Here is a 27,422-nt window from a genome sequence, read left to right as displayed (position 1 = left end):
GGTTGATAATATTCTCTATGAACTAATGACAGTATTACATATACCACATTGATAAGTACATGCAATCACTAATTTTTGGAGATTTGTAATAAGTTTTATTTTAAAACTTAAATTTGTAGTCATTTTTTCTGAACTTGTGCTCCAAAGAACCAACCTAGTGAATTTAAATTGTCCTTTAAAATAAATCCTCCTCTTCTCCTTAGGCCTGCTTCATAAAAGCACATAACACACTTATATAAATGTCTACTTTATTCAGACCAACCTTAAATGTTGCCAAAGACATTCTGTTTAAAAAATTACTGGCTTTCTTTTTTTGGAAATATAGTGATGGAAAAAATCGGAACAAAGAGTGGTGTGTCAAATTGAATTATTGAGCTTCCATATAGAGTAAAGTTTGCTTCATTTACATGTTTTTAAGTAGAAAGAATAGCTTTGGAGGACACATCTGCATGTTTTAATTTGAATTATTTGTGTGTGTATTTAGGCCACAGAAAGTGAGGCTGGTGATATGGATCTGAGTGGGTTACCAGAAACTGCAGTGGATTCAGAGGATGATGATGATGAAGAAGACATTGAGAGGGCATCAGACCCTCTGATGAGCAGGGATATTGTTAGAGACTGCCTGGAGAAAGACCCAATAGACAGGACAGATGACGACATTGGTAAGTTGGAATGAAAACTGGCAGAGGAAGTGGGAAATTGACTCTCAGGACACTTAAATAGTATGTAACGTTTTCTAACTTGTTTCTCAGTCCCAAAACTTAGTAGAGTGGAACTGTGTAACAAATACCTAACGTCATGTGAAATAATGAATTGTTTTAAATTCAAAATGATTGATTTTATAGGTTACATTTGGATAACTAAAATAATTATGCTAACAGATGTTAAGCCAAAGACAAAACTAATGAACCAACTTTATTTAATTTTAAACTAGATACTTGATCGATATGAGGTTAAGCAGATTTTAGGTTGCAAATTAATGTCACAAAAATATCCTATTAACCTAAAGGTGAAGCAGATATTAATTGTTGCACAAAATTATGGTAATACCGAAATATGATTTAAGATACTTTGTCCACAATACAAATGGACTTCTTGAATTTGAGTTAGATTTTTTTAAAGCTGTTGGTTCTGAAGGTTAGTATATTCCACATGCTTGTTTAAGAAAGAAAGTGGGTGGGGAGGAGAAAAAATGAAATAAATCTGCTATTGATGAATATTAATGGTTGCAGTCTGTTAGAGCTGAGAGACTGCAGATTATAATTTGACACCAGGGACTTGTGTGTCATGTAAGATTATCTCTGCTGACTGAAAAGACTTCCACAGAGTTATAGAGAATTTGGGATTTAACAAAAATTGTCACAATAACGGAAATACTAATTGCATATCAAGTCAATGAAAATGAATTCCTGTTGATCATAATACTGTGGTATCGCACCTTACATGTAACGTTGTTCGTTGCCTGTCTCCATATATTTGTGTATTTCTAGTAGACAAAAAGATTGATATTTGAGCACCCGTGTACCACAAACACAGTATAAACCTATCTCTAATAATGTTTTAAAAAATCAACATTTAGGCTAAGAAACACAACAAAAGCAAACAAAGTTTTCACTCTTACTTTTTCTAAATGTTTGTCTCAGTGACCTATTTTAAGTTTGATCAGTTTGTAGCTAAAAAGACCTTCCAACCGTTAGCTCTACAAACTCGGTAGGAAGTTGAAGCTTTGGGTTTTTTTCTGGCTCTCTTTTCACAAGTATTGCAGGCCAGATTCTCTATCCTTATTTATACCTGTGTAACCCCATTTTCTTCAAATGTTGTCTCTTTTTGGGGGTTGCTTTATTGGGGTTTTGTGACTAAAAGCATAATTTTGTGCTGCATTTGTGACTCCTCAGCAGAATTGTTAGTTGAGAGCAGAGAGAATCCAACTCTCTCTCCTGTCTGTGTTGATTCTGTAGTACTAACATGACTAAAAAGGAGTACAAGCTAATTTTTTTCAATAAAGGGAGCAGATAGAACTTGATCACACAGAGAGTGTAAGATATTGAGAGAGTCCTTTTTCAGATTATTATAACTATGCTTTTAACTGGTATTTCTGAACATGGTCCTGTTTATATATTGTGTGATATTATAAAACCTAGACTCAGAAGGATTGGCTAAGGATAGGAGTATGAATTTGCCTGCTTTTATGAAATTCTCTCTTCTTAATATTTTAATGTATTTTTAAATGGCCTCACTTTTACGGGTTTATATTTGTATATTATACTTGTTTGTATTCAAATGTCCTGTAGACAGCTTAAGTATAGGATACTGCCACCAAAATACTTTTTAAACTTCTTGTGATTAAAAGGACCTAACATAGTTTTAATAGAGCTATTGCAACAACTCTATGGAGTCGTTGTGATTTCATTGGATGTATTCAAAGCACATGGTTACATTACAATATTCTCATTATACTGACTCTTACTTTATAGATCTTCCATTGATAGTAGAATAAGCTAGACTTTTTCCAAAAAGCCCCAGTAAGTATAACAGTCTTCTGTATGTTATTTATAAGTATACAGACAGGATTGTACAGTACTTTAACTTAAAGAACCCTAAAGCATATTTCTGGAGAGCTGTCTTTACTGAGCTTTGTTGTTTTGATGTGTATGACTCAGTGAGCTTTTTTTTCTCCTTCAGAACAACTATTGGAATTCATGCATCAATTGCCTGCTTTTGCCAACATGACAATGTCAGTGAGAAGAGAACTTTGTGCTGTGATGGTATTTGCAGTTGTGGAGAGAGCAGGGACCATAGTACTAAATGATGGGGAAGAGGTCAGTAGAATTTGCTTTGAATCTCCTCTTGTGCAGATGTCACAGAATCTGGAAACCCTTTTTTGATGTTTGAAAATTTGTTTCTAGTTGCTGAAAAGTAGCAGTGAGCAAGTAAATCGTTTGCATACCTTGTTTTGTCTTGTGTTGATGGTTTTATTCAGGTCAGTTTGCAAATGATTTTTCAGTTTAAACACCCAGAGCAACTTACAAAGCATATGCAAAAGAACTTAGAAAAATGTTCTCAATAAAGACTACACAAACACATGTATTGTTGTTGATCAGAACTGATTTTAAATGGTTTTTTATTTTTGCTCTTTCAGTATGATTTAAATACAGCCATGAGCATTATGTATTGTATTGTAGAGATGTTTTATAATTCTAAGAGTTTATTAAAGGCTATTAGATCCTGAAGGAGATGGAAGGAATTATAATTTTTAGGTAAACTAGTTCATCCTTCTCCTTTCTTGTTTTCATAAATAGTTGCTAAAAATAAACTAACTTTTTAAATATGTATAAGCAATTCTGGGAATAGTGTTTGTACAGTACCGTGCTAAAATGTTGAATAGGTGGTGGTTGTTTTTCACCCATCCTTCCCTGTTAAATTTCTAGCTGGACTCATGGTCGGTTATATTGAATGGTTCTGTGGAAGTGACCTATCCTGATGGAAGAACAGAGATATTGTGTATGGGAAACAGTTTTGGTGTTTCCCCTACCATGGACAAGGAATACATGAAAGGAGTGATGAAAACCAAAGTGGATGACTGCCAGGTAGAGTATTTTACTCCATATGTATTTGCAAAACACAATTATAAATTATATAATACATAATACTATCGGTACAGTTGTACCTGCGTTTCAAAAAATGTTTGTGGCAAGGTTTAAGTATACCTGGTAGGGTGCAGAAACCGACCTTGGAATTATTTTATAGAGTAATTTTAACAGGGATATTCTCTCTCCAATAGATTTTACTCAAAAAATCAATTTCTCTTCATTTTAAATGCAAGAATGACTTTGCACTTATTTGGGGTGAGGTCTTTGAGCACATTTCTAAGGTGAGGTAGAGTATTCTGTTTAGTATTGTGTGCTGGAAATTTGACCACATTATGTAAATGACTGGAAAAAACTAAATTCATTTTTAATTAAATTGGGGCAAAAAATAAAGGTAACACATGATTTCATCAAAGCAATCAAGCAGATGTCTCAAATATATAATGTCACAGGACCCATCAAGAAAAAGCAGCACAATTTATCACTATGCTTACTATGTTTGGCTAACAATATGATGAAATGTCAGTTCAGTTTTTAGTAATTGTTTATAAACAAAAATGATTCGAGTTCAAATTAGAGATTTACATCCCCAGGTAATAAAAGGAAATGCACAGCTACTGCATGAATGGATTTATGTGGCTAAAAGCCTAGGAGAAAAACATCTGCGTGGATCTAAAAGGAAAAGGATTTATGGTTCAGTTTGAACCATTTGTCAAATTATTGTACTTGTAGTGAATTTCAGGAGAAACACCAATTGTCCAGTGGATATACAGTCTGAAATTTTGACTAGTGTAATGGAAAGGGAGGTTATACTTAATTAGCAGATAGCATTTTTGTTGCTGACTTAAATATAAGTTAATTGTAGATAAGAAATTCTCTTGATTTTTCGTATGTGGCAAATTCCCTTAAAATGCTGCGTATTAAATAGATAGATGTCTTACGCTGAAGGGAAACGGTCTACATTAAAATGTAAATGTTTTCATCTAAAAGTCATTATTTTCTGTGTATCAATGCTAATGTAAATATATATAAATTTGAATTTTAGAGTTCTCTTAATGGCTGGTTTAATATATTTGTGATTATTCAAAGAACAGAAGTGAAAGTTTGCTTACCATAGCAATGTTGGTACAATAATTAAGGATGGGAGCTTTACTTCCATCATTCCCTTTTTAAATGGCCCGGAGGAGAAGGAAGAGGGTGTTTCCTTGAGGAAAATGTTGCAAATTATATTTATATTTATTGGGGAAGAAATGCAACTATATATATATTTATTTTATGGAGATATTAAATCATCTTGAATCAATTAATCTTGCACTTTCCTGAGGCAAAAATTATAGTGGAATTTATCACACTTGATTATTCAGCTATTTACTACAGTAGAGCTCCCGGAAAGGCAATTTTGGCCATCCATGGCTTCAGAAGTTATTTAATATTCAATAGTCTTAGAGTACTTGTATTTTAGGTCCAGTTCTCAGTACTCTGTACCTTTTAATATCTATGCCTGATGATTCTTTCCAGTTTGTGTGCATAGCCCAGCAAGATTATTGCCGCATCCTCAATCAAGTGGAAAAAAATATGCAGAAGGTAGAAGAGGAGGGGGAGATTGTTATGGTGAAGGAGCACAGGGAGCTTGATCGCACTGGAACAAGGAAGGGTCACATTGTCATCAAGGTAAAAAACAAAAAAAACCCAACAGATGCTCTGTAGATTTTTATGAGCTCTTCCTTGGTGAGCAAAGTCCAGAATTAGTTCAGCCATATATTGAAATATGTGCTTTTCAAAGGTTCTTGAATATTTGTAGCTCTTTTATTTAAAATTAAACACAAGAAATTACCATTGTTTGAGGGTTTTTTAATTATTGTTTTAATTTAGTAAAGCTTATCAATCCCTTTATTTCAATGGTCAAGCTTCTTTTATTGTTTAAAACATTGGTGACTAGACAGGCTATTATGTTTAGGGTACCATCAAGATGTTAGATGCAAATGAGAGCATTCATGCTAGTTAATAATTAAGCTTTTCATTTGTTATAGGGAACGTCAGAAAGGTTAACAATGCATTTGGTGGAAGAGCACTCAGTGGTGGATCCAACATTTATAGAGGATTTCCTTTTGACCTACAGGACCTTTCTTTCTAGCCCAATGGAAGTGGGCAAGAAGTTGTTGGAGTGGTTCAATGACCCTAGCCTCAGGGATAAGGTTGACAAAATGACTACCTAAAACTTACAACTGTGAACTATCACTTGAATTTAAATATAAAACTATTAAGAACTACATAAAAATTGCAAAAATATTTTTATCTTTAAACCAGGATAATTAGATTCAGTTGAACAACCAGCTGATAGTATATGAGGAAAAGTTTGTAGAAAATGTATGTTAAAGCAGGCAATAGTGATTACAAAAGTGTAAGGCACTACCTTTCAACACTAAGGGGAAGTGGTGGAGGAATTTTATCACTCATGCACCCATGCTTCAATCAACTCTGTATATTAAATAATTGGTTATGTTGTATAAGTATCAATCAGCCTGTTAAGTCATCAGCATTTCAGTATACTATAATCCAGTATATTTCTGTGGTAATTTAGGGCCTAAATCTGTGGCAGGAAATATTTCCTTGTTTTCTATTTACAATAATGGTTTAATGCAATTTGGCAAACACTGATAAATAAAAGAAAAAAGATACCAGGCCTGATTCTACCCTCACTTCACATGGTACAAAATTGAGGTAGCTCCATTGAAATGAAGAGTAAAAAATTAGAGTAAGAGGAGAATCAAGTCCACCATATCCAATTATAGATTGGGCTGTAGCACAGCCTGCTATTAAATTTGCCCAGCATTTCACTTTATAAGACCCTGTTTTCAGTTGGTTATAATTTTGCCAAACTTGAATTCTTTAGATGAAATTGTATATGCCAGATATTTGCCTCAGGCTGTTTTTTTTTTTTTTCCCCCCAGGCGAGGTTGTGGGGAGGCATTAGAGGGGGGAGAAGAATTTCAACTAAAACGGTTCTGCTGTTTCTGTAAACGAGGTTAGAGAAAAATACGTTTTGCCCATGTTAAAAAATTAGGATGACCTTTTCTTTAAGAAGATATAATGCTCCCGTACTTTGGATCAGGGACTTGAAATTTGGCATGGGGTTTGCCTTTGTGTGAGGGGTGTGGCTTTTGCTGTCCCTCTGAAAATCTGCCACAAAATTTTAGTATGGATTTGCTAGAATGCCAGTGCCAAATTCCAAAAAGATTCCCTCTGCCTTGAGCGTGCTCCAGCCTCGGGCTCAGTGGGACTTCTCCTGCAGTTGGTGCCAGAGTTGAAAACAGTGAACCCATCTCTTCTTGGTGCTCAGTGACTACCACCTACTGAAGCCCAGACAGGGTGGAGGAGGATGGTCCTCTATTCAAGTACAGAGGGGGCAAGAGCCAGACCTGAGGCGTGAGGGACAGAGATGAATATGACAGACACCTGGGAGTTAGGGGAGACTGTGCCTGGACGCTTATGAAGAGGAGAGATGGGAAAAGAGACTGGGACTTGGGGCTTAGGAGATTGGCACTGGTTGGGCATGGAGACTGGGACTGGAAGCCAGTTGAGGAGTGATGCACAAAGGGGCTGAACTAAGGTGCACAAAACAACCTTTGCTATCTTTTGGGTGCTTGACTTTGCACCGTTAACATTCTTTGAACATGGGGGTGGATTATATATAATGTATGTATAAACCCCTTCTGTGCATCAGTAGACAGCCCTTTTCAGTGCAGTATCCATTTTGTTAGTAACTTGTGACAACCACTGTGATGTCTGTATTGAGATTGTCACTATAGTATCTTTCAACACTAGGCCTTCCTGCATCCCAAACCCACACTTACATGTCTTGTCCCTCTTCATTTCCCCTTTTTTCTTTTTATCTGATTCTGCTGTCTCCCCTATATTTATTGAAAGGAAAAAATATTGTTATACAGTTGTTTTTAATGTACCTTGTCTTAAATACTTATCCCCCTAATCTGTACTCATACATTTTGTAATTTAAATTTATTCTAATAAATTGGAATAATTTAATTAAAGGTCCTTGTTATACACTGTATACAGACCTTTTCATTAAAAAAAATTAAATTTAATACTGGAAACTTGTCTAATAGGTTAGCATACTACTGTTTAAAATCATGAAAGCAATTTAAAATTTCCCCCTCTAACCTCATTCAAGACAGATCACGCAAAGCTTTAAATAGGCATTTAAAAATATAAAATACATTTAATGAAATAAGTAGAGTATAACTCTTTTCCCCCACCCCAAATTATAAAGAGAAAATGAATTAAAACATGCAGTTTGTTGATCTGGAACTGCTGGATTAATCTCTTCAGCTGTGAGATTCAACAATGGCTCACACAGCAGTAAAAGTAGCACTAATTTTGAACAGTGAAATGGAGAGCATTTATTTAAAATTTTAATTCTAAGCCTTAGAATTGAGTTAGGAATTTTGTGTAAATGGCCCATTCTGCAGGGACTCTAAAATAGGAAAGGAATTCCATGAAATCATGGAGCATCACAGACACTGATTATATTTCAGTGTCAGAAAAGAAAGCTGTGAAATCTTCAGTTCAGCAGATTCCTCTGTCGTCCTCTCTCCTACGCTACCATGCTGAACAAAAACATAAATAAATAAAACCACTAAAATTTAGATTAGTGTTCTACAAGATTTTGTAAAGCAGTTCCTTGTATGCTTCGGTTTGATTTTATTGTATATTAAAAATACTGGCTGAAAATTAACAGCTATTTTATACAATAATTTTCAAATAAAAAAAAATTAAACCTTAGATTTTGTGGCTACTTGTATTTACAATGTAAAATGCCAAGTTTTGGTCAGTTAGAAAATGGATTATGTATCCATAAAATTTCAAAAAGGTTGAAGCCACATACACATGACTTATTTTAAAAATACATTTCAAAAGCATGGCTATGGATGGTTAAGACTAAAATCCTGTCCTTATCCCACATCATTTGTTTAGGAACTGTGGCACACGTGCAATTATCTCATTGTTAGGAATCCCTAAAATAGTTAGCCTAAAATAGTTAATTAGTCTCAGTGTTATGAATTTGAGCAATTACTCTGAATTTGCTTCCTTTTGTAGAGAAGTAGAAATCTACTTGAAGAGTCTGAGAATCCTTAACACAATAAACCATATAGTTCTAATTCATGTCAAGGTCTGTTTGTGGATGCTTTAATCTCAGATCATTAACACAAAAGATTGCAGTGGCTTTGGTATTATGTAAGTGCATGCAAGTGGCAGTTGTATTATCATCACGATTGATATCTGTACACGTTTTTATTAATGAAAGCAGCAATTGGTGATGCTTAGTATTTTTTTTCTCAGTAACTCACTTTGCCAACATGGCAGCATTAATACAGACATCATTTTGAGTTACCTGAGTGAGAAATTTGTAAAACAAGAAACATTTCCACGTCACAGAGAAATTAAAAAAAAATAAATCTGTTACTATTTTGCATTTTAAGAACATAAAATATGTTTATTGATTTAAAAACCAGATTTGGTTCAATGGGGAAAAATGCTGCTGACTGAAACTTCATAGACCAAGTTGCAGACTAGAGTGAAAGTTTACAGGTAGCTGTATTGTACTTGAAATGCTGACAGATGTTTAACTATAGTTGTGTTAGCGGTTGCTGCTGTAAGGGAATATTTCACTGTAATATAGTTGTTAATTGTAATTTTGATATACGTGAAGGAACAAAAGGATCTTTCCTAAACTGTTGATCAAAGTGGGTGTCAGAAAGGTAAAGTAAAAAAAAGCAACCCAACCCCTGTTCTAAAGATAAGAATAAATTCATTCACTAGAAGAGCTAATTTATCTCTTCTCCCTTCTGTAAAGACCTATTTTATACTCTTTTTTCAAAGGTACACTGCTAATGAAGCTAATGGCTTTTTTTGTCTAAAGGCTAGAAGAAAAAATATTAAAGGATTTTAAAATAGAGCAGAATAAACCCTGCTTCCTTATGGAAGTTGCCATTCTTTTAAAATGCAAGAAAAATCAGTGCATTAGTAAACAACTGCCCCAACAATACTTCTATAGCAGACTAGAAGCTTTAACACCGATTCTTGTTTGCATACGTCAGGAATTGCATAAATGCTCTAGTCCTGCAGACTTAATTTTCTACACTCAGACAAGTTTGATGTAACCAACATTACCATTCTGAACAACTGAACTTTCCAAGCATAATTTTAGATCATTGCTCATTTTACGTCATCTTGGTGACCTGCTGCTAAAATGTGTCAATGGAGTTGGTCTCGAACAAAACTTTCAGTTTTCACAACTAAAATGTATGGAAGCTGAAAAATAACCCGTTTAAAGGCTTTAAAGTATAATTGTTCTCTGTTGGTGTACCAGGATAAAGTTTTACATTATTAATTGATTTCCAGGTTACACGGGTAGTATTGTTGTGGGTGAACAATCACTTCAATGATTTTGAAGGAGATCCTGCTATGACTCGATTTCTAGAGGAATTTGAGAACAATTTGGAAAGAGAGGTAAGAAGAATAGGGTTTTGCAAGAAAAAGAATTTTGGAAAGAGTATTCAGTCTATTTTATATGTAACTCATTCTTATGCTACTTTCTCCCCCCCCTGCAGAAAATGGGTGGACATCTGAGGCTATTAAATATTGCATGTGCTGCTAAAGCTAAACGAAGATTGATAACATTAACAAAGCCATCTCGAGAAGCCCCTTTGCCTTTTATCTTGTTAGGAGGGTCAGAAAAGGGATTTGGAATCTTTGTTGACAGTGTGGATTTAGGTAGCAAAGCCACAGAAGCTGGCTTGAAACGTGGTGACCAGGTACATAATTTTAAACTTTATCAAGTGTATATTTGAAATTTCAATGTCTTTAGTTGAGCTATTGTATACTCTTTTTTTCCCCCATGAGTGTTGTCATATGTCGTATAAATCTACAATATAACTTGTTGCACACATCTTTGTGCATTGAGATAGATATTCTAATGCTTCCATCTGTCATTAAATAAAAATACTAAGTTGTCGTCTTTGCATTTTTTAGATACTGGAGGTGAATGGTCAAAACTTTGAAAACATTCAGCTGTCAAAAGCCATGGAAATTCTTAGAAATAATACTCATTTATCTATCACTGTGAAAACCAATTTATTTGGTAGGTTTGAGTGCACCTTTTACTTTCTGTCTTACTCTAGTAATGCTATATTCAGTCTTTCAGATTAAATCTTTAGTTTTGTTTGCATGTTATGTATGCATAATGTGTGGAAATAATTTATAATGAAGAAAGAAAAATTAGTAATGAAAGTATTTGAGTTAAGAATGGGAAGAGACCAAAAAGATTTGTAGGTCCCCGAAGCATCTTATGACACTCTAAAATAAATTATCTTCAGTGGAAATTGCTGAGAAAACATGTAACTAATTTTTAGATTGTTTTACAAATGTAATGTAAAGTAAACAATCTCTCATGTGAAGCGGTTATACTCTCACTCTGAGATTTTAAGGCCAGTAAGAATCACTGTGATCCTCTAGTCTGACCTCCTGAAACACATGTATATGTACAAACATTCCTCTAGACACAGACCTCTCTTGGAACTTAGATGATTTGTCTTCATTTCGTTTGCCTTCTCTTTTTGTATTTGGCTTGGCTCACATTCTTTCAGTCCTCACCTACAGTAAATGCAGCCAAGTCATAGGCCTGGTCTACACTGGCCGCGGATGTCGACAGGAGATATGCATGCTACGTACAGTAACGTGTGTATCTCCCATGAATGTCCCAACGTCTACTTACCATGGCATCTCCACTGCGATGCGCCAGCAGGAAATGCCCTCCCATCGGCGCAGTGCTACGCTTCTTGCCGGGGTGTATTAACAGAGCCGACTTCCAGGTTCGATTGAGCGAGTCTTCACTGCCACTCAGTCAAACCCGAAAAATTGATCCTGCACTGTCGGCAGTCCTGCCGTCAGTGTAGACATAACCATATGAGCCTCCCTGTAGAAAAATGAGCTGTAACTCAAAGCTCATTTCCCCCACTTGCAAATCCCAGTTATAAACATCTAACACCTAGTGGTGCATGGATATCATCTCTCACATAAGTCAGAAATTAATAATTTAGAGTCTGATCCTTATGGCTGAGTGCATTCAATAGGACTATTCTTGGAATTCAGCATGAAGCCCTTGCAGGATCAGGACCCTTTCCTTGTATGCTTCGATTTTATTATGGTGGAGGGTGAATTTTCTTTTCAGATTTTTAAATGAAGTATGTAAACATTTTTAGATCAAAACTAATGCTCTATTTTTTAATGATTGTTAGAAAAGTCCGCTCAGCACACTCTGTTTAATGGTAGATTGGTCTACTTTATACTTTTCTTCATACACTGAGTTTTCTTTTACCATACAGTTTATCCTTTTTCTTTCTGTGCAGTTTTTAAAGAACTTCTAACAAGATTGTCAGAGGAGAAAAGAAATGGTGCTCCCCATCTGCCTAAAATTGGTGATATTAAAAAGGCCAGTCGTTACTCTATCCCAGACCTTGCTGTTGATGTGGAGCAGGTGATAGGACTAGAAAAAGTAACTAAGAAAAGTAAAGCCAACACTGTTGGAGGGAGAAACAAATTAAAGAAGATACTTGACAAAACTCGCATTAGTATCCTGCCTCAGAAACCATACAAGTGAGCATTTCTTAATATCTTCTAATGTTTTGTTCTAAAACTGTTAAATTGTAGGATTTTTTTATGTAGAAGGATAGATAGCTGTTAGGATAAATATGTTAAATTTGCAAAATGCAGATGGTTCTTTTCCATATGAACTGTGCCTGGTTAACTAAGACATGAGGATTGGTTACTCTTCCTTTTGGAGAAGAACCTACCCTTTTTATGTATTTTTATAATGTTCCCATCACCTCAGGTATCAGTGTGTTAATAAAGGATGTAAGCATACAAGCAATTTATGACTTTTTTCCTTCCCTTCCTCCTAAACAATGTGGTGGTGTGTGCTTGATCATTTCTTCTGTGTCTTTCTTCTATGTATTCTTTTTCTTCTATCTCCTCAACCACACTGAGCTATTCTTGGAGTTACTGCTGAGGAAAAGCAATTGCAAAAATGTGGCAAACATCTTGCTTGTAACATAGCAGTAGAGGTCTGATGGAATGGAGTTTCACAGTTGTGGGCCAACCCAGGGTTCAGAAGGTGCAGTTCTTCTGCAAGAATTCACGGCTATTAACATCACCATTCCTGATGCCAGCATGTACAATTTTCTGTTCTCATCAGTGCAGTGCTAGTTTGAAAAGTTGTTTTACATCAGTTGGAATTTTCTGCTAAATTGAATATTAACAAGGCAGTTTCTTATGGAGCTAAATTTGTTGTTAGAGAGTAAAGGTGGTTATGTTTGCAACTGACTAATAGCAGTAAAAGTTGTACATTTCTCTAGCCCAGTGGCCTAATATGACCAGCCCATTACCACATGGGAGACCAAGTTATAATCCCAAAACCAAATTTTCAACCCCAGTCTTTCAGTGGAGTAGGACATGCTTACACAAGGACTGAATTTGGGCCCCCAGTCTCTTTTGCCCTAGGCTGTCAATGGGCCTTTTAGAAGTGGTGTGCTTAGACCCTAGGTAGAAGGAATGTGTTGTGATAAACAACTGTCTTTTATCTGACCAATTGAGGAATGAGTTGGACATTGTTTTATGGGACTCTTTCCAATCTCTCTCGGTAGAAGGCTGGGGAGCCTAATGGTGATCCTTGAAAGTAGGGAGTAAGACCATGAGAACAATGAAACACCAACCCTCCCAATTTCTAGCCGAGAAGCTTTTGTGGGGTTCCAGATAAGTAGATGATCCAGTGGAACCAATACTTCCTATTGCAGCTTCGCTTTCCCCTTCTGCATCCCATAGGAAGACTTCTGCCCACAGTAATGGAGGGGATAATTAGGGCTCAGATTTTTTTACCTCAGTAGTAATAACTGAAAGTACAGACCTGCTTCAGTTAATGTTTAGGTATTTAAAACAAATTAACAAAAAACAACTCCGTAAATAGCGAAGATGCTATTGGCAGCAGGGGAAGAGAAAAAAATCTTTTCTTCCTTTATTTGTTTGGTTTAATTGAAGTTAAATTATAAAATGTAAATACTGTATAATTTTAAAATGAATTTATGACTCGAAAATGGAGGTAAACAGACCACTGAAATTAAGGTTTCAGATTCTGTAATGCTTTAGTGCATGGTCTTTTATTGTGGTTTGTGTACACCCTTCCAGTCCTTGTGTTAAAATAAGATTTACAGTAGAAATTAGTATCTCTGATTCCTGTGGATGAAATAGAATGTGTAAATCTGTATAAAAAAGAGCCTTATTTTATATTATCTGATTCTTAAGTACTCCTCATTCTTTATATAACCATTTGTGCCCCTTAGTTCTCTGATGAGCCAGACACATCATTTGCTGTAGTTTGCACTGTTTTCTGTTGTTCTTACTGACTGCATCAAATTATTTTCTCTTAGTTTGTCACTTATTTTTTTCTCCTTTTTTTTTTCTTCCTCCTTCCACTTTGCTAATTCCTATGTAGGGGACTGTTTGGGTAAGAGTCAGAAAAATAATACGGTTGATCTAAAATCTCTTTCCCTTTGCTAGCCTTAATACCTCTGTTATGTTTAGCAATGTATGTTCCCAAAATCCATTGACATTTCAATTTTTTTTGTTAGTGTGATCTCCATGTAGAGTTGAGTGGGTAGAGCCTTTCCAGCATGTATGTTCTCCATTTCCTGGAAGCCTCTAGTTTCGATATCTTAATAATTAACAGCATTACACTGTCACTGGGCACTTAGACTCTTCACTTGCTATTTTGAAAAACCACAAATAAAAATTACTGAAGCATTTCCTTTGCCTATGTTTATTAAATGGTACATTACCACTTAAAGGTAAGAAAGTGTATATTTAAAGACTTCTTTACCTTCTTTGTTATCCAAGCAGCACATGTGCACTCCCCCAGTTGTCGTGTCTTGTTAAATTAATAGTATTTCAGTGCACAATGAAAGTAATGGGAATTGATTTAGTTTTTCCCCTCAAGCCACAGCCTCCCTCCCAGTACTTTACCCAAATAAAATACTTTGCACAACAGTGGGGACCCAGGATTTTGCAGTACTGCCATTTATAGGTCTGTTTTTACTTCTTGTTTACAACAGTTCAAATCTCATCGAAGTCTGGATGTAATTTAAAAAAAAAAAAAATCAGTTCAGGCTCTTTAAAGAAAGTAAATACTTTTGCTTGTGTTTAACCTTTCATATGAGACTCTAAAATCACTTTAGAAATATTACCTATTTAATTCTCACAACACCACAGTTAAGATCAATAGCCTCCAAAGTGAAACCACTTCTGATGTGGAACACAGCATCAGTTTAACAATATATGGTAAGGCCATGTCTGCACTAGAGAGGTTACAGCAGCACCGCTGTGCCGATGCAGCTGTGCCACTGTAAGATCTCCTGTGTAGCTGCTCTGTCAACGGGAGAGAGCTCTACTGTCAATAATTAAATCACCCCCAATGAGTGGTGGAAGCCACGTTGGCAGGAGAAGCTCTCCCGCTGACATAGCGTTGTCCACAACAGCTCTCATATCGGTGTAACTTGTGTTGCTCGGGGGGGGGAATCATAAGTTATACCAACATAAGTGGTAATGCAGACATAGCCTAAAACTAAACGGTTTACAGGAAGTAAAAATGAATGCAGCGTTTAATTGAAACTGCAAGAGGCATTTAGGCAGGCAGAGTGTCATTACCACAGTATGAATTTAGCCAAAACACTGATGTTAACACCTCGGCTCCTTTGAAAAGTACTGTGGGAAATTATCATCTGCAGAAGTGATTGCATTCTTGGATTTAGCACTCGAAAGACAGCACATCCATCAGCACAGATATCTGCTATCAGCCAACCAAATGTTCTTGAGTGTGGCTTAGGGGAAAGATGTGGTGATAGTATTCAGTAGACAGCACATCTTACAGTACTCCAGGCTTTGGGTGAAGATACCTCATCGAAATACTAATGTGGCTGGATCCTGCTTAACTTCTGTGATGTGTTAGGATCAAAGCAGAAGGTGGAGTGGCTTTATACCTTAGGACATCCAAAAACAGTTTTCAGAGTCTTTGTTTCTTAAAATTAATTTGTACATATGAATTCAACCTGACTTTGAAAAAGTACATTTTCAATAACTTTTTAGATGACTAATATTTTTTGCATTTGGAAAGTGATTTTTCAGTCCATCCAAACTCAGCTTTTCCTTCTCTCTCACTGTAACCACCAGACTACAGGGTTGGATAGGGTCATTGTAATCAGTATCAGTCTGCTCTTGAGTACTGCACTATTCTGTAGTGCCAGGTTTTTTCTTCATTCATCCGCTGACCAAGCAGCTTTCCAGAGTTAGGAAGAGTACAGCACTAGCAATAAGAAAGTGGAGCTTATGTGCACTGGACAACGCACTGCTGCTGTAAGCACAACATAGACCTGGCTAAATGTTCTATGGCAACTCTAAATGAAAATTTAATTAATAGATAAGAGGCAAATGCGTCAGATGGTATCCATGTGATTTTCTATTTGACTGACAGATTGGCCAAGATTTTAAAAAAGGAGTGCCTAAGTCCATACGTACTGAGGTACTTAATTAAGTGGCCTGGTTTTCAAAGGTTTGTTGGACATCCAGCAGCTTGTGTTGAAGTCCTAGTTCTGACTTACTTATTTTGGAACCTAGTATGGATTTAGGAGTCTGATGTTAGGCATTCACTGTTGAAAAACTTGTCTTTTGGTGATTAAATTTTAAAAATATTTCCAACTGCTTCAGCGGTTGTCATTAAACATTCAAAGTTTGCCCAGCAAAATGTTGTATTTGAAGTTCTCAGCTACATCCCTTTAGGTAAACACATCAGCTTGGGTCCTCATCAAGACAATATTTATCCTTGCTTCTACACCCTCTGGCTCAGATTTGTTTCCATTGCCAATTAGGGCCTTGCTCCTGCACTCAAAGCCATCAGTAGTACCTATCATCCGATGACCTCTCTCCATCTATGACCTGCCAACACTATTGTGCTCCTCTGGGACAATGCAGTTCACAAAAGATAAAGTGCCTGAGGGCTGGAGAAATATTGTTCTGGGATGAGGGGATCTTTTATGGAATGAATTACAAGAGATTAGACTGAGCCAAAGACTGATTGGTTTTAGAGAGCACTGATGTTCCCCCCCTTTCAATAAATCTTCTCCACCCTGACTAAAGCGCTGTGATAACAAAACTAGCAGTTTTCCTAGAGCTAAGAAGGGCAAAGAGTAGACTCCTCAATGATTATTGGTAAGCAGATTAATTTAATTGTTGTATAGCACTTGGATACTGTGAATAAAAGCACCATAGAGAAACTGTAAGATAGCTACAGCTTTTTCAGAACTGTTGATTTTTAAATAGCAAATTACTGTAGCTATAACAAAAGCTTTGAACGTAAGTTCTGAAATTTCTTATTTTCTCATTACCCCTTGGCACAGTGACATTGGAATTGGCCAGTCGCAGGATGACAGCATTGTAGGATTGAGACAGACCAAACACATTCCTCCTGCTTTACCTGTCAGTGGAACCCTGTCATCTAGTAATCCAGATTTACTGCAGTCACATCACCGCATCTTAGACTTCAATACTACTCCAGGTGAGCATCAATTATTTTTGCTCTTATCTCTAATTTTCCTCTAATGAAGTTTTACTTTTAGGCTCTCCATGTTCTGGATCTGCCCATCATATATATTAATAACGTGTGTTCTAACTTACAGATTGATCATGTAGTGTATTAATATACAGTTCTTTCTTGTAGCATTGCCCCAGTTTATTTCACCTACAGGCAAATATGTATGTATATATTTTTGGTGTATGTGGAATGTATTGTCTGTAATTCAAGATAAAATATATTTTTGATTAATGTAAACGTCAGGTACATGGTGTATTCTAATATATCCTGTAGCCACAAAAACATAGCTGATAGGCAATGAACAAGGCTGCAATAATCTAAAATATCACACATAAACCATATACTAAAGTAGACTGTAATAAATTAATTAAAGAGGAAAGATGGTCTTGAAGTTAGCACTAGGAGTCCAGAGATTTGGGATTCAATTCTTGATTTTGCCACAGACTTTGTGTGTGACCTTGGACAAGTCACTTAATATCTCTCTGCTTCACTTCCTCATCTTCAGATTGGGGACAATCTCCCAATCTTGCTCTGCCTTGTCTCTTTAGATAGTAAGCTCTCTGGAGCACAGTCTCTCTCTTACTTTGTGTATATTTAGCACCTAGCACAATGAATCTTTAGGTTCCCAGCCTATATTAATGATAACAATGTGTGGCTCATAGACATCAAACAAATTCCATGTAGCAAAATGGAAGCTAGCACAATTCTCAACCTGCTTCGTCTATATGAAGAGCTAAGGAAAGTTTTTAAAAAAGAAAGTCGGTATTCATGTAGTCTTGTCTTAGATATGATAAATGTGACTTGAACAGTGGAATGATGCTCTAGCTTTAGCATTATAACAGCACCTCAGTAATTTTTGGGAAAACATATTAAGTAATTACTGCTTTCCAGTAAAACCATGCGTAGCCTGCTACTTGGTAATTTATTTTATTATAATAAAGCTTGTCAAATTACACTTCAAATGGTTTTAAAACAATTTAGCTTTTTTCCTAGACAACTTAAAAAAAAACCCACAAGCAAAAAACAGAACCCCTCCAACTAGATCAGAGATCTTGAGGGTTTTAGGAATGTTTGGGTTATAGACACAAGCCATTGAATGATTTCAGTTTTAAATGTGGATGTTACCTTGGACTAAATAAAAGATGGGGATAGAGGAGATTTTCAGAAAATTGAATGCACTGGAATGGAAAGGGAAAGCCTAGTGGAGTTGCCATCCTTTAAGGCTTTAGGGGACTATGCTTCAGGATGGAACATAAAACTATTTGCTAAAGTAAGCTTTGAAAACCAATGTTTTGGAAGGGTTGTCTTCAGGGAAATAAAACATGGGTTCTATAAGCTTGAAGACTGCAGCAATTAGTTTATTTTATATCCTGCTTTGTGTAGGGTTTTTGGGTGTTTTTTTTAAAACAGCAATTTATTTTTAAATGTTCAAATCACCATAAAACTTTTGTTATCTTGGCTGCATTCTATTGACATTCAAGAGGATGTTATGATTTTTAATGGTGAATCACCTTTAGTGTCTCCCTTTACCTTCAGACAGACACTCCAAGTAGACTGGACTATTATCCATAAGAGATTGGTTTTCCCACTACTCCAGTTCAATTTCTTTCTGGGAAAGATGGAAAAAAATTGTAAAAGTTCTCAAGTAGTAAAAATAAGAAGGCATGCTTCATTTTTAAAAATAATCTTATGAAACATCTCATTATATGAATGCAACTGTTCCCCTGGCAACCATGATGCTAATCCATTGACTTTGCTCACATGCAACCAAGGGCATGCACAAGGGTCCCCCCAGTAATTGTTGGGGACACAACTCCTTTGTCCTGGGCTCATGGGGTGGCGCGCAGGGGGTGGAAAGGTGAGCTCCTTCCAGGGCCACTGCCAGGCTGGTGGGGAAGAATGAGTTCCTCCCAGGATGGCAGAGGCAGGGGGCACAGAAGTGCCCTTCCAGAACGGGTCAAAGTTAAATTTCTGGGCACACCCCTGCATGCAATCCTTCTGTGAGCGGATGGAGGAAAGGAAACTGGAATGGCATTTTGAACTTATGACAAAGGAATCAGACAACGAGATCTTGAATGCAGTTTCCCAGGGACATACACTCTTTCTCTCACCTTAACCTAAAACTACATTTTAGTGGATTCATCAATAATAGTACCTTCTAAATGCATGAAAGGAGATTTAGTTTTCAATATGGTGTTAACTAGAGATGGACTTGGGACCTAACCACAGTTTGGGATGTTAAGATCTGAGACATTGGTTTGTTCCATCATACAGATAATTACATCTGCATTGTTGAATTCTGGATCTGAACTTCCTTGAAGTTCAGGATTGTTTGGATCTGAGGCTTTGGATCAAGATCAGCTCTAGATTGCATTTTTTTAATCTCAAAACCCTATAGGCTTTTTATATAGGATGCGATACTGCTTAGAAGATGTTCAGACTTGTATTGGACATGAAAAGCTTGTGGTCAAAGTGAGCATGGGTGGTGGTCATATTATTGTAGAATCTAGGAACGCAAGTCATGAACCATTGTGCTTGGCACTGTACAAAGATAGAATATAGATAATCCCCGACTCCCAAAAGTTTACAATCTCCGTATTAAACGAGACAACATATAAATATAGACAGAAGAATACCTGAAAACATTGAGACAGTATTAGTAGTCATGATACGTAGTGGCCTAACCAGTGGCCTAACCATTGTGAAGATTTTTATAGGCATCATGGAAGAGGAGAGTTTTAAGGAGGGATTTGGGGGAAGATGAGGTAGCTTTGCTGATATTTATGGAGAATTTACAAGTGACAGGGGTAGCATGGAAAAAACTACAGTGGGCAATGGAGGCTGGCATCATGAGCAATTGGAGGCGGGAGTTGATGTTTTGATAGTGAATGAGAGATGATAGGAATATGGGGCTAGGCCATGAACGGCCTTGAAAATGAAGACAAGCAGCTGAGGTCGCTTCCAACCCTAATCTGCTATGATTCTATGACATGAGGTAAAGAGAGCCTGCACAAGTATTTTAGCTGTGTCATAGAATCATAGTATCGTAGGACTGGAAAAGACCTCAAGAAGACAATAAGAAACAGCTTAAAGGTGATGCTATGGCATGTAGTAGTCAGGATGGTGAAAAAGTACCAATCCTAAAGAACAGGTTACCTTCATCTTGAGCAAGATGGGTCTGTTAGTGCAATCAGTGGACTCTCACCAGGACTTGAGTTTGCAGTGGCACATAGTCCAATGGTTGAGCATTTCTGTTTTGTTTTCATAAATGTTTATTTTAGGTTTCTTCCCTACTGTAAATGGTGAGCATTTTCTTTTCCTTTTCCTGCTTGTTTTTCTTTCCTAATAGGTAGTAATGTGTAAAGCATAAGGACCCTCATTCTCCAGGGAAAGGCAAAGTGAGCTTGCAGTTTGTCTAGGATACCTGAATATTTGGCATAGCAAGGAGAAGTGCTCTCTTTTGATTATCACACATTAATTTTTAAAATAGGCTAAGAAATATGGTACATAAAGGCATTACCAAATCATTTTAGATGGGATTTGAAATTCAGGGAAATGACTGAAAATGGGCCTAAATGTACTCCAATAAATATGTAAATTATGAGGTACTCAGTCAGCTTTAATATTTTTCATTGCTGTTCTTCAAGTTTTAAAATAGTGAATAAATGTGCAAATCCCAGTAGTGATCACTGCATATCACTATATAAAATAAGACATGTATGACAGAGATTAACTCTCATGTTTCCTAAACTGACTGCTTTGGTAACATACTGCAGTAGTGGGAAAACATTCTGTAATATTTGTTTTTTATCTCAACACTTCTGTTGATGAATACATATGTGTTTTTGTATTTCTTGTACGAAATAAACATGTAATGCACATTCAGGTTTAGTAGTGAATTCCCTTGTTCTGTGAATTGCTGCCAAATAAGATTCCTTTTCTTCAAAGAAAATGTTTTTGTCTAACAGCTGGTTTATCTGTTTCAGTCTATTTAAGTATTAGTCTTGGCAGTAGATCCAGGAGACTTCTCCTTGCTTTCTGTTTTCATGTTGTTCATATGCCCCTTATGTCCTTCAGAATAAAAGTACAAATTGCACCTCTTCTTACTTTGATGAAAAACAGAACAGGAATTTAAATCCATGACACACACAAATATCAAAGCTTATTTACCTCTGAAAAATATATTAACTTCCCCAGGCAGTTAAAAGATTAGAGTGAACATGCTTATCTTTATCATGAAAAATACCTTGGAGAGACAGGACAGTTGTGCCCTTATTGTAAGTCCAATGGCGAAGAGCTGCAAAATATTCAGTTTTGCTTTTTATATTCTGTTTTTTCCTGGAGATTGCCAGAATCATAAAATGTGGGTTCATCTTCATATCCAGATTCAATCCCCCATCAAGTTTATAGAGATATTCAAATCCAAGGTTTTAGCTTGGAAGTCTCTCTTTCATTTTTAAAAAGTAATAAAATTCCCATTACAACCATTGTATTATCAGCTATTTAAACAATAATACCTTATAAATATTTGAGTGCTGAATGATTTATTCCTGTTTCCCATGAATGTATTCAATTCCTAATTATAAAACATTGTCATGAAAAATTAATGAAGTTGCTAGTCTCAATTCATAAATGTTATATATGTTGTTTGGTTTTATATATTTAACATAGTAAGGGAAAAGGGCTGATTTTTAAAAAGCTAAGCACAAATTGCATTCATATTACTACAACTGTCCGTGCAAATCTGTTTGCACAGGTAACTGGCCAATTCTTTGAATAGTATCTCTGTGGGTGCTCCACTTCTGGTGTGTTTACACTCCATGAGCCTTCGATCAGAGATTTTTTTGTGGTAGTACCTGTTCGGCCAACCTCATGCCCCACACCAAGGACAGATGGGGCTGCATGGGGTGAACAGCCCACAGTTCCTTCTCAATTGCGTTAGCCTGAGACAGTGCTAGTGTGCCCACTTTACTGTTTGAAGCCTGTCTTTCATCTTAATTTCCTTTCTCTCCTTTCCTTTAATCTTATTTTGTGGGGGAGTTGGAGTTTCTTTCAAGATGCCAGTTGTCCCAGGGTATGCCAGAATGTCCCAGTTTCAAATGTTGCCTTATTTGCTGGGAAGCTATCCTGATGAATGATGGGCTTTCCCGGTGTGTCTGCTGCTTGGGGGACTTACACTTTTGAGGGAATATGCATCATCTGCTCAGTTTTTAAAAGTAGAGCCAGGAAGAATCAGGGGATAAAACTTAAGCAGTTAATGAAGAAGTATTGTCTCCATCTGGCCTCAGATCCAGGCTAGGAGACCCCCCCGACCTCCTCCCCGGCCCTTTCACCACCACTCCCCCCACCCCAGCCATCGGCCTGTGAAATAGTTCCTCATTAACATCTGCACACTCACCTATGCTTACTTGGGAGTTATCCTTGGAAAACTCTGGGAAGACTCATAGAAGAGGACTCATTTGCCTCATAAAGAGTCTGCTTTGAAAAAGCCTTGGTGTCCTCCTCATTAGAGACCCCTCATCCCACTGGATACTACATGCGGTGTAAGAACACCTGAAGTGGAGCACTCCTAGGGATATACATCTCGAAGGACTCTGGTTACTGCACTCCTTGTACTTCCTCTGCTTCTCCCAAGCCATCTTCATTGGTACCATCTACTTTTGTCAGATAAGACTTACCAAAGTAGTCTATGCCCTCAGCACTGACTGGAATCTTGCCCCCTGCCAACCCACCTGAGAGCACAGACATTCAGGTACTCCAGGTTCTTATTAGTTTCAGATAAACCGGAGTCTCCCCTGCTAGTGAGTACCAAACATCTGTGAGTACCGAGAGTGACATCCGATCATCCAATACCCTCAGAGTGGCAGAGTTCCTCCTTTAGATAAGGAGGAGTTTTCTTCAGACTCTCAAATTTCAATGCAAGATTCCTCTACTTACCAAAGGGTCTTCCCTACTGACTGTTTTGTGGAGAGAATAGTTACACCCGGGACGAAGCCACAGCTATTTGCACTGGTTCTAACACCATTGGATACCACCTCCCATACCTTATTGATCCCCTCAGTGGCCAGATTGGGATCCTTGGGCTGCAGGTTGACAGCAATGCTCACGAGTTCCTAGTCTTTCACATGGGGACCACAGAAAGAGACATTCTTCTACTTCATCTATCCCTTCTCCAGTATCTCAAGTGCAGGAATCCCTTGAGAGAACAGGAGGCCAGAACAGATGAGAAAGCTATACTGCAAATTAATGTCTTTCAAACCAGGCGGTTATGCTGCTTCCACCTTTTCTGGCTGATGATTTCAAATAATTCCAGGACTTAATGCAATAGATTGCATTACTGATCCCCTTAGAGGAAGTTAGTTGCAGTCAATCTCCTGGATGTTCTTCAGTGGTTATTTTCAGCTCTTGTTGCCTTGCCAATTAATGAGGCCCTATTGGACCCTGGCAAACCAAGGACTTGGAATTTTTATTTTCCCATCCTGCATCTAATTCTTCAGCTGTGGAAGCTGTGAACAGAAGCACACAAAATCCACACCTTATCATAAGGATCAGAAACACCTTGACAAAGGATGCTGCCTTCTGTATCCTGGACATCAGGAGGATGAGGGCCTTTTATCTGGATAGAACCCAACCATTCAGAAAATCTCCAAGACTATCATAGCAACTGCTGACCAGTCCAAAGGATCCACAATCTCCATCTAAATGCTTTCCAGATGGATTTCTGGATATATTCCTTGTTATCACAGGGTATTAATCCATCCTACAAGGTCTCTCTCTGTGGCATTATTGAAAAACATTCCTGTTGTTGAAATTTGAAAAGCTGTAGCTTGGTCTTCAGTATATACATTTTCCAGGCACTACATAGTGGTTTATTCTTCTAGTGGTTGCCCTTGGGAATCCAGTCTTGTCTTCAGTGTTGGACTTGACTCCAAAGCAGTCTCTTTGGGCTCTCAGTATAAGAGCTGAGGACTTGGGATGGGGAGCTGGTTCTTCTGTCTTGATGAAGAGCCTATTTAAAGGTGTCATGTCATCCAGACTGGGGGCAGTTCTGTTTTATAGACCAGAGAAACCCAGACTTCTAAGCTGCCTGGTTTACCCTCTGTCGTGGGCCCAAATCAATCTCTGACAGCCACAAAATCTTGTGCAGATCTCACTTATCTAATATTTTAAAGGTTCCATAAGTGAGTCCTTAAGCCTGCGACACTCTGCCATATTAGTAGGTTTCAAATGGTCTCTTGTCAATCAGGTTTCTGGGTCCAAATTCAGGTTAGACCCATCAAATGCATATCAGTTGGGAGCAATATCCTGTAAAACAATTTCAGGAGAGGAAAGGGGGGAAGAATGAAAACACAGTGACACTGATGTCAGAAGTAACTGTGCAGATATGCTCCTGTGGTGGCATCACTTGTATTGTTCTTTGACATGCTTTGTAAGTTGCTTACCAAATAGTATTTGTGGTTTTTTTTTTTTCTTCTTCAGAGTTACCAGATCAAGTTCTGAGGGTTTTCAAAGCAGACCAGCAAAGTCGTTACATTATGATCAGTAAGGACACAACGGCAAAGGAAGTGGTTATTCAGGCAATCAGAGAGTTTGCTGTAACTGCCACTCCTGATGCATATTCTTTGTGTGAAGTCTCTGTCACTCCAGAGGGTGTAATCAAGCAAAGGAGGCTTCCAGATCAGCTATCCAAGCTTGCTGATAGGATACAGCTAAGTGGCAGGTGAGACTATGGTTTATACTATGTCAGTTTAATTAGCATGTGGGTATCTGCAAACTTGTGACAGTCTGTTTTCTTCCCAAAAATATTTCAATACAACTTCAAGGTTACAATTCTAAGCTAGTTAGAACATATACATTAATTTCAGTCTGTAACTTTTCTCTAATAAATGATGATCTTATCTATCAATTTTCTTCTGGAATTTGATTTTTATAGGTATTATCTGAAAAACAACATGGAGACAGAGACGTTGTGTTCAGATGAAGATGCTCAGGAGTTACTGCGGGAAAGTCAAATTTCCCTACTGCAGCTCAGTACTGTTGAGATGGCTGCTCAGCTCTCCATGCGAAACTTTGAATTGTTTCGTAACATTGAGCCCACAGAGTACATAGATGATCTGTTTAAACTCAAATGTAAAACCAGTTGTGCGAACTTGAAAAAGTTTGAAGAAGTGATAAACCAAGAAACATTTTGGGTAGCATCTGAGATTCTGAGAGAAACCAACCAGCTAAAAAGAATGAAGATAATTAAACATTTCATTAAGATAGCACTGCACTGCAGGGAATGCAAGAACTTCAACTCCATGTTTGCAATTATCAGGTAAATAGGGGAAGGGGAGTGTGTGTGTGAGAGAGAGAGAGAGAGCAATAGAGAGAGAATGAATTCGGTTCAGGTTACTCTGCTCAGGAGTAATATGTCAAACTGAATAGAAACTTGCATTAAACAGAAAGGGAGCTGACTAATACTATTAACCTCAGCTTTGGACAATCCTAAAAAAAGATAGGCAGAGAGGTTTTTTCCCCCCTAAGAATCTTATATTCTGACACTAAAATATGTTTGTTGAAATAATCTTTGGAATCCTACCACCTTTATAAAAATTGAGACTAGAGGAATACAGAAGTTTTGTGGTGTGGGAGGAAGGAGATCAGACTGAGAGAAGTTTGAGAAGGATGTCAAAGCCAGAGATAGTCAAACTTAGAAAAAAATTAAAGTTAGGAGGCTGCAGAAGTGCGAATAAGTCCGGCAGCTGCATGGAAGAGGGATATCAAAAGATTGTAAGAAAGTGAGTCAGATATACCCCCTGTTCCACTCCTGTGGTTGTGCCTGTGGGAAAGGTAATAGGGGAGGGTGAATAGTAAAAAGAATTTGCAGTTATAAGAAAGCAGGTGGTTTGTGGTATTTTTTTGCCACTGTGTTGGTGCCTGATCCTTACAAGATATTGAGTGCCTCTGGTGAAGTGCTATTTGACCTCGACCCCTGTTTTCCTATGGGAGTTAAGGGTGTGCATTACCTCATAGAAGGTGCTCCGTATCCTGCATTTATTGAGTCTTGACATATTACTGATTGTAGTTCTGTAATATCAGATAGTTAGACTGTTGGCAAAAGAAAAATTGTTCCCAGTGGGAGAGTATCATCTCCTATCTATTATCTACCATACGTGGCACAGAAGAGAGCAATAGAAGCAATAAGAATGCAGTTCTTTGAATTAGGATTACTGTTGTCTATTCTCCAAAGGTTTGTATTTCATGTACAGAAAATCCACCTGGGAGAAATTTGGTGTAAAATGCCTCAGATTAAAGTATTTTAATTTTTTTAAAAATCCCTAAATTAATCTAATTTTAAATTACAGAATGAAAAAGTAGAAAATGTTAAGTACCTATATTAAAGAAATACTTAAACACATTCACACCCTTCAGAATATCTCAGGTTGTGGAAATAAAAATATAAAAGACTATAAAAATAGAAATGTAAATATCACATGCCATAAAAGAAGGCTAGTGGAATACATCATTATCACTCTCTCAGGCAAAAGTCTTTGTTTAAAGAGGGGGAAAATTAACTCTGCCACTTGTGCTGAAGGTTAGTGGATTTGAGCCCCATCAGATTAGATGGGGAAGAAAATTCTTCAAAATCAAACACCCTGGCTAGAGCAGCCCTGAGTCATTTAAATCTGGAGATTTAGCTCAGCCGCTTCATCTGAGTTTAACTGCTGCTTCGGAGTATGGGGTGAGAGGCAGCCTGTCGTGAGTTAGGACTTGAACAATAGCTGGCTTTATAGATTGATATCAATACCTCCTTTGCAGCCAGAAATGAATAGCTAGTCAGGAGCATTGGTGAAAAATACTCCCTTTACCAACAGCACTAAGGGAGTGGATCATAGTTTTTTTTCAGCCAGCTGCAGCTTCTGAATATCTTTAAATATAGAGTCTATTTCAGCAATTCCATCTGGAGGTGACATGGCACATGGACTGTGGCAAAGGAAATGATCCTAGCACTATTATCAGGTATAGATTGGAGGAAAAAGCATCCCTGGTCACTGACATCCAGGAGCAACTGTGGGTCCAGATATACCTATAGATTGTAAACTTCCGTAGTAAAGGGTAGACAACTCCTCAGTTGAGGAGGC

General features: G+C 37.2%; 1 protein-coding gene across 9 annotated transcripts in view; it reads left to right on the top strand.

The window, feature by feature from the left end:
* RAPGEF2 (Rap guanine nucleotide exchange factor 2) overlaps nucleotides 1-27,422 on the top strand; it is a 291,653-nt gene that overhangs the window by 243,062 nt on the left and 21,169 nt on the right. For all 9 annotated transcript variants that reach the window (XM_067551808.1, XM_067551805.1, XM_067551809.1 and 6 more), the window contains 12 exons: nucleotides 485-662; nucleotides 2,683-2,819; nucleotides 3,429-3,587; nucleotides 5,106-5,258; nucleotides 5,618-5,782; nucleotides 10,008-10,115; nucleotides 10,217-10,420; nucleotides 10,638-10,746; nucleotides 12,014-12,260; nucleotides 17,105-17,262; nucleotides 24,778-25,018; nucleotides 25,232-25,615. In XM_067551808.1, the coding sequence (XP_067407909.1) occupies nucleotides 485-662; nucleotides 2,683-2,819; nucleotides 3,429-3,587; nucleotides 5,106-5,258; nucleotides 5,618-5,782; nucleotides 10,008-10,115; nucleotides 10,217-10,420; nucleotides 10,638-10,746; nucleotides 12,014-12,260; nucleotides 17,105-17,262; nucleotides 24,778-25,018; nucleotides 25,232-25,615 (2,243 nt within the window). The remainder of the gene's footprint in view (nucleotides 1-484; nucleotides 663-2,682; nucleotides 2,820-3,428; nucleotides 3,588-5,105; nucleotides 5,259-5,617; nucleotides 5,783-10,007; nucleotides 10,116-10,216; nucleotides 10,421-10,637; nucleotides 10,747-12,013; nucleotides 12,261-17,104; nucleotides 17,263-24,777; nucleotides 25,019-25,231; nucleotides 25,616-27,422) is intronic.

The sequence above is a fragment of the Emydura macquarii genome, unplaced genomic scaffold, assembly GCF_026122565.2.
Source record: "Emydura macquarii macquarii isolate MOO-44397 ecotype Brisbane River unplaced genomic scaffold, CSIRO-AGI_Emac_v2 contig_1363, whole genome shotgun sequence".
NCBI lineage: Eukaryota > Metazoa > Chordata > Testudines > Chelidae > Emydura > Emydura macquarii.
Note: the sequence above shows the minus strand (reverse complement) of the source record. Positions and strands in the feature narration are given on the sequence as shown.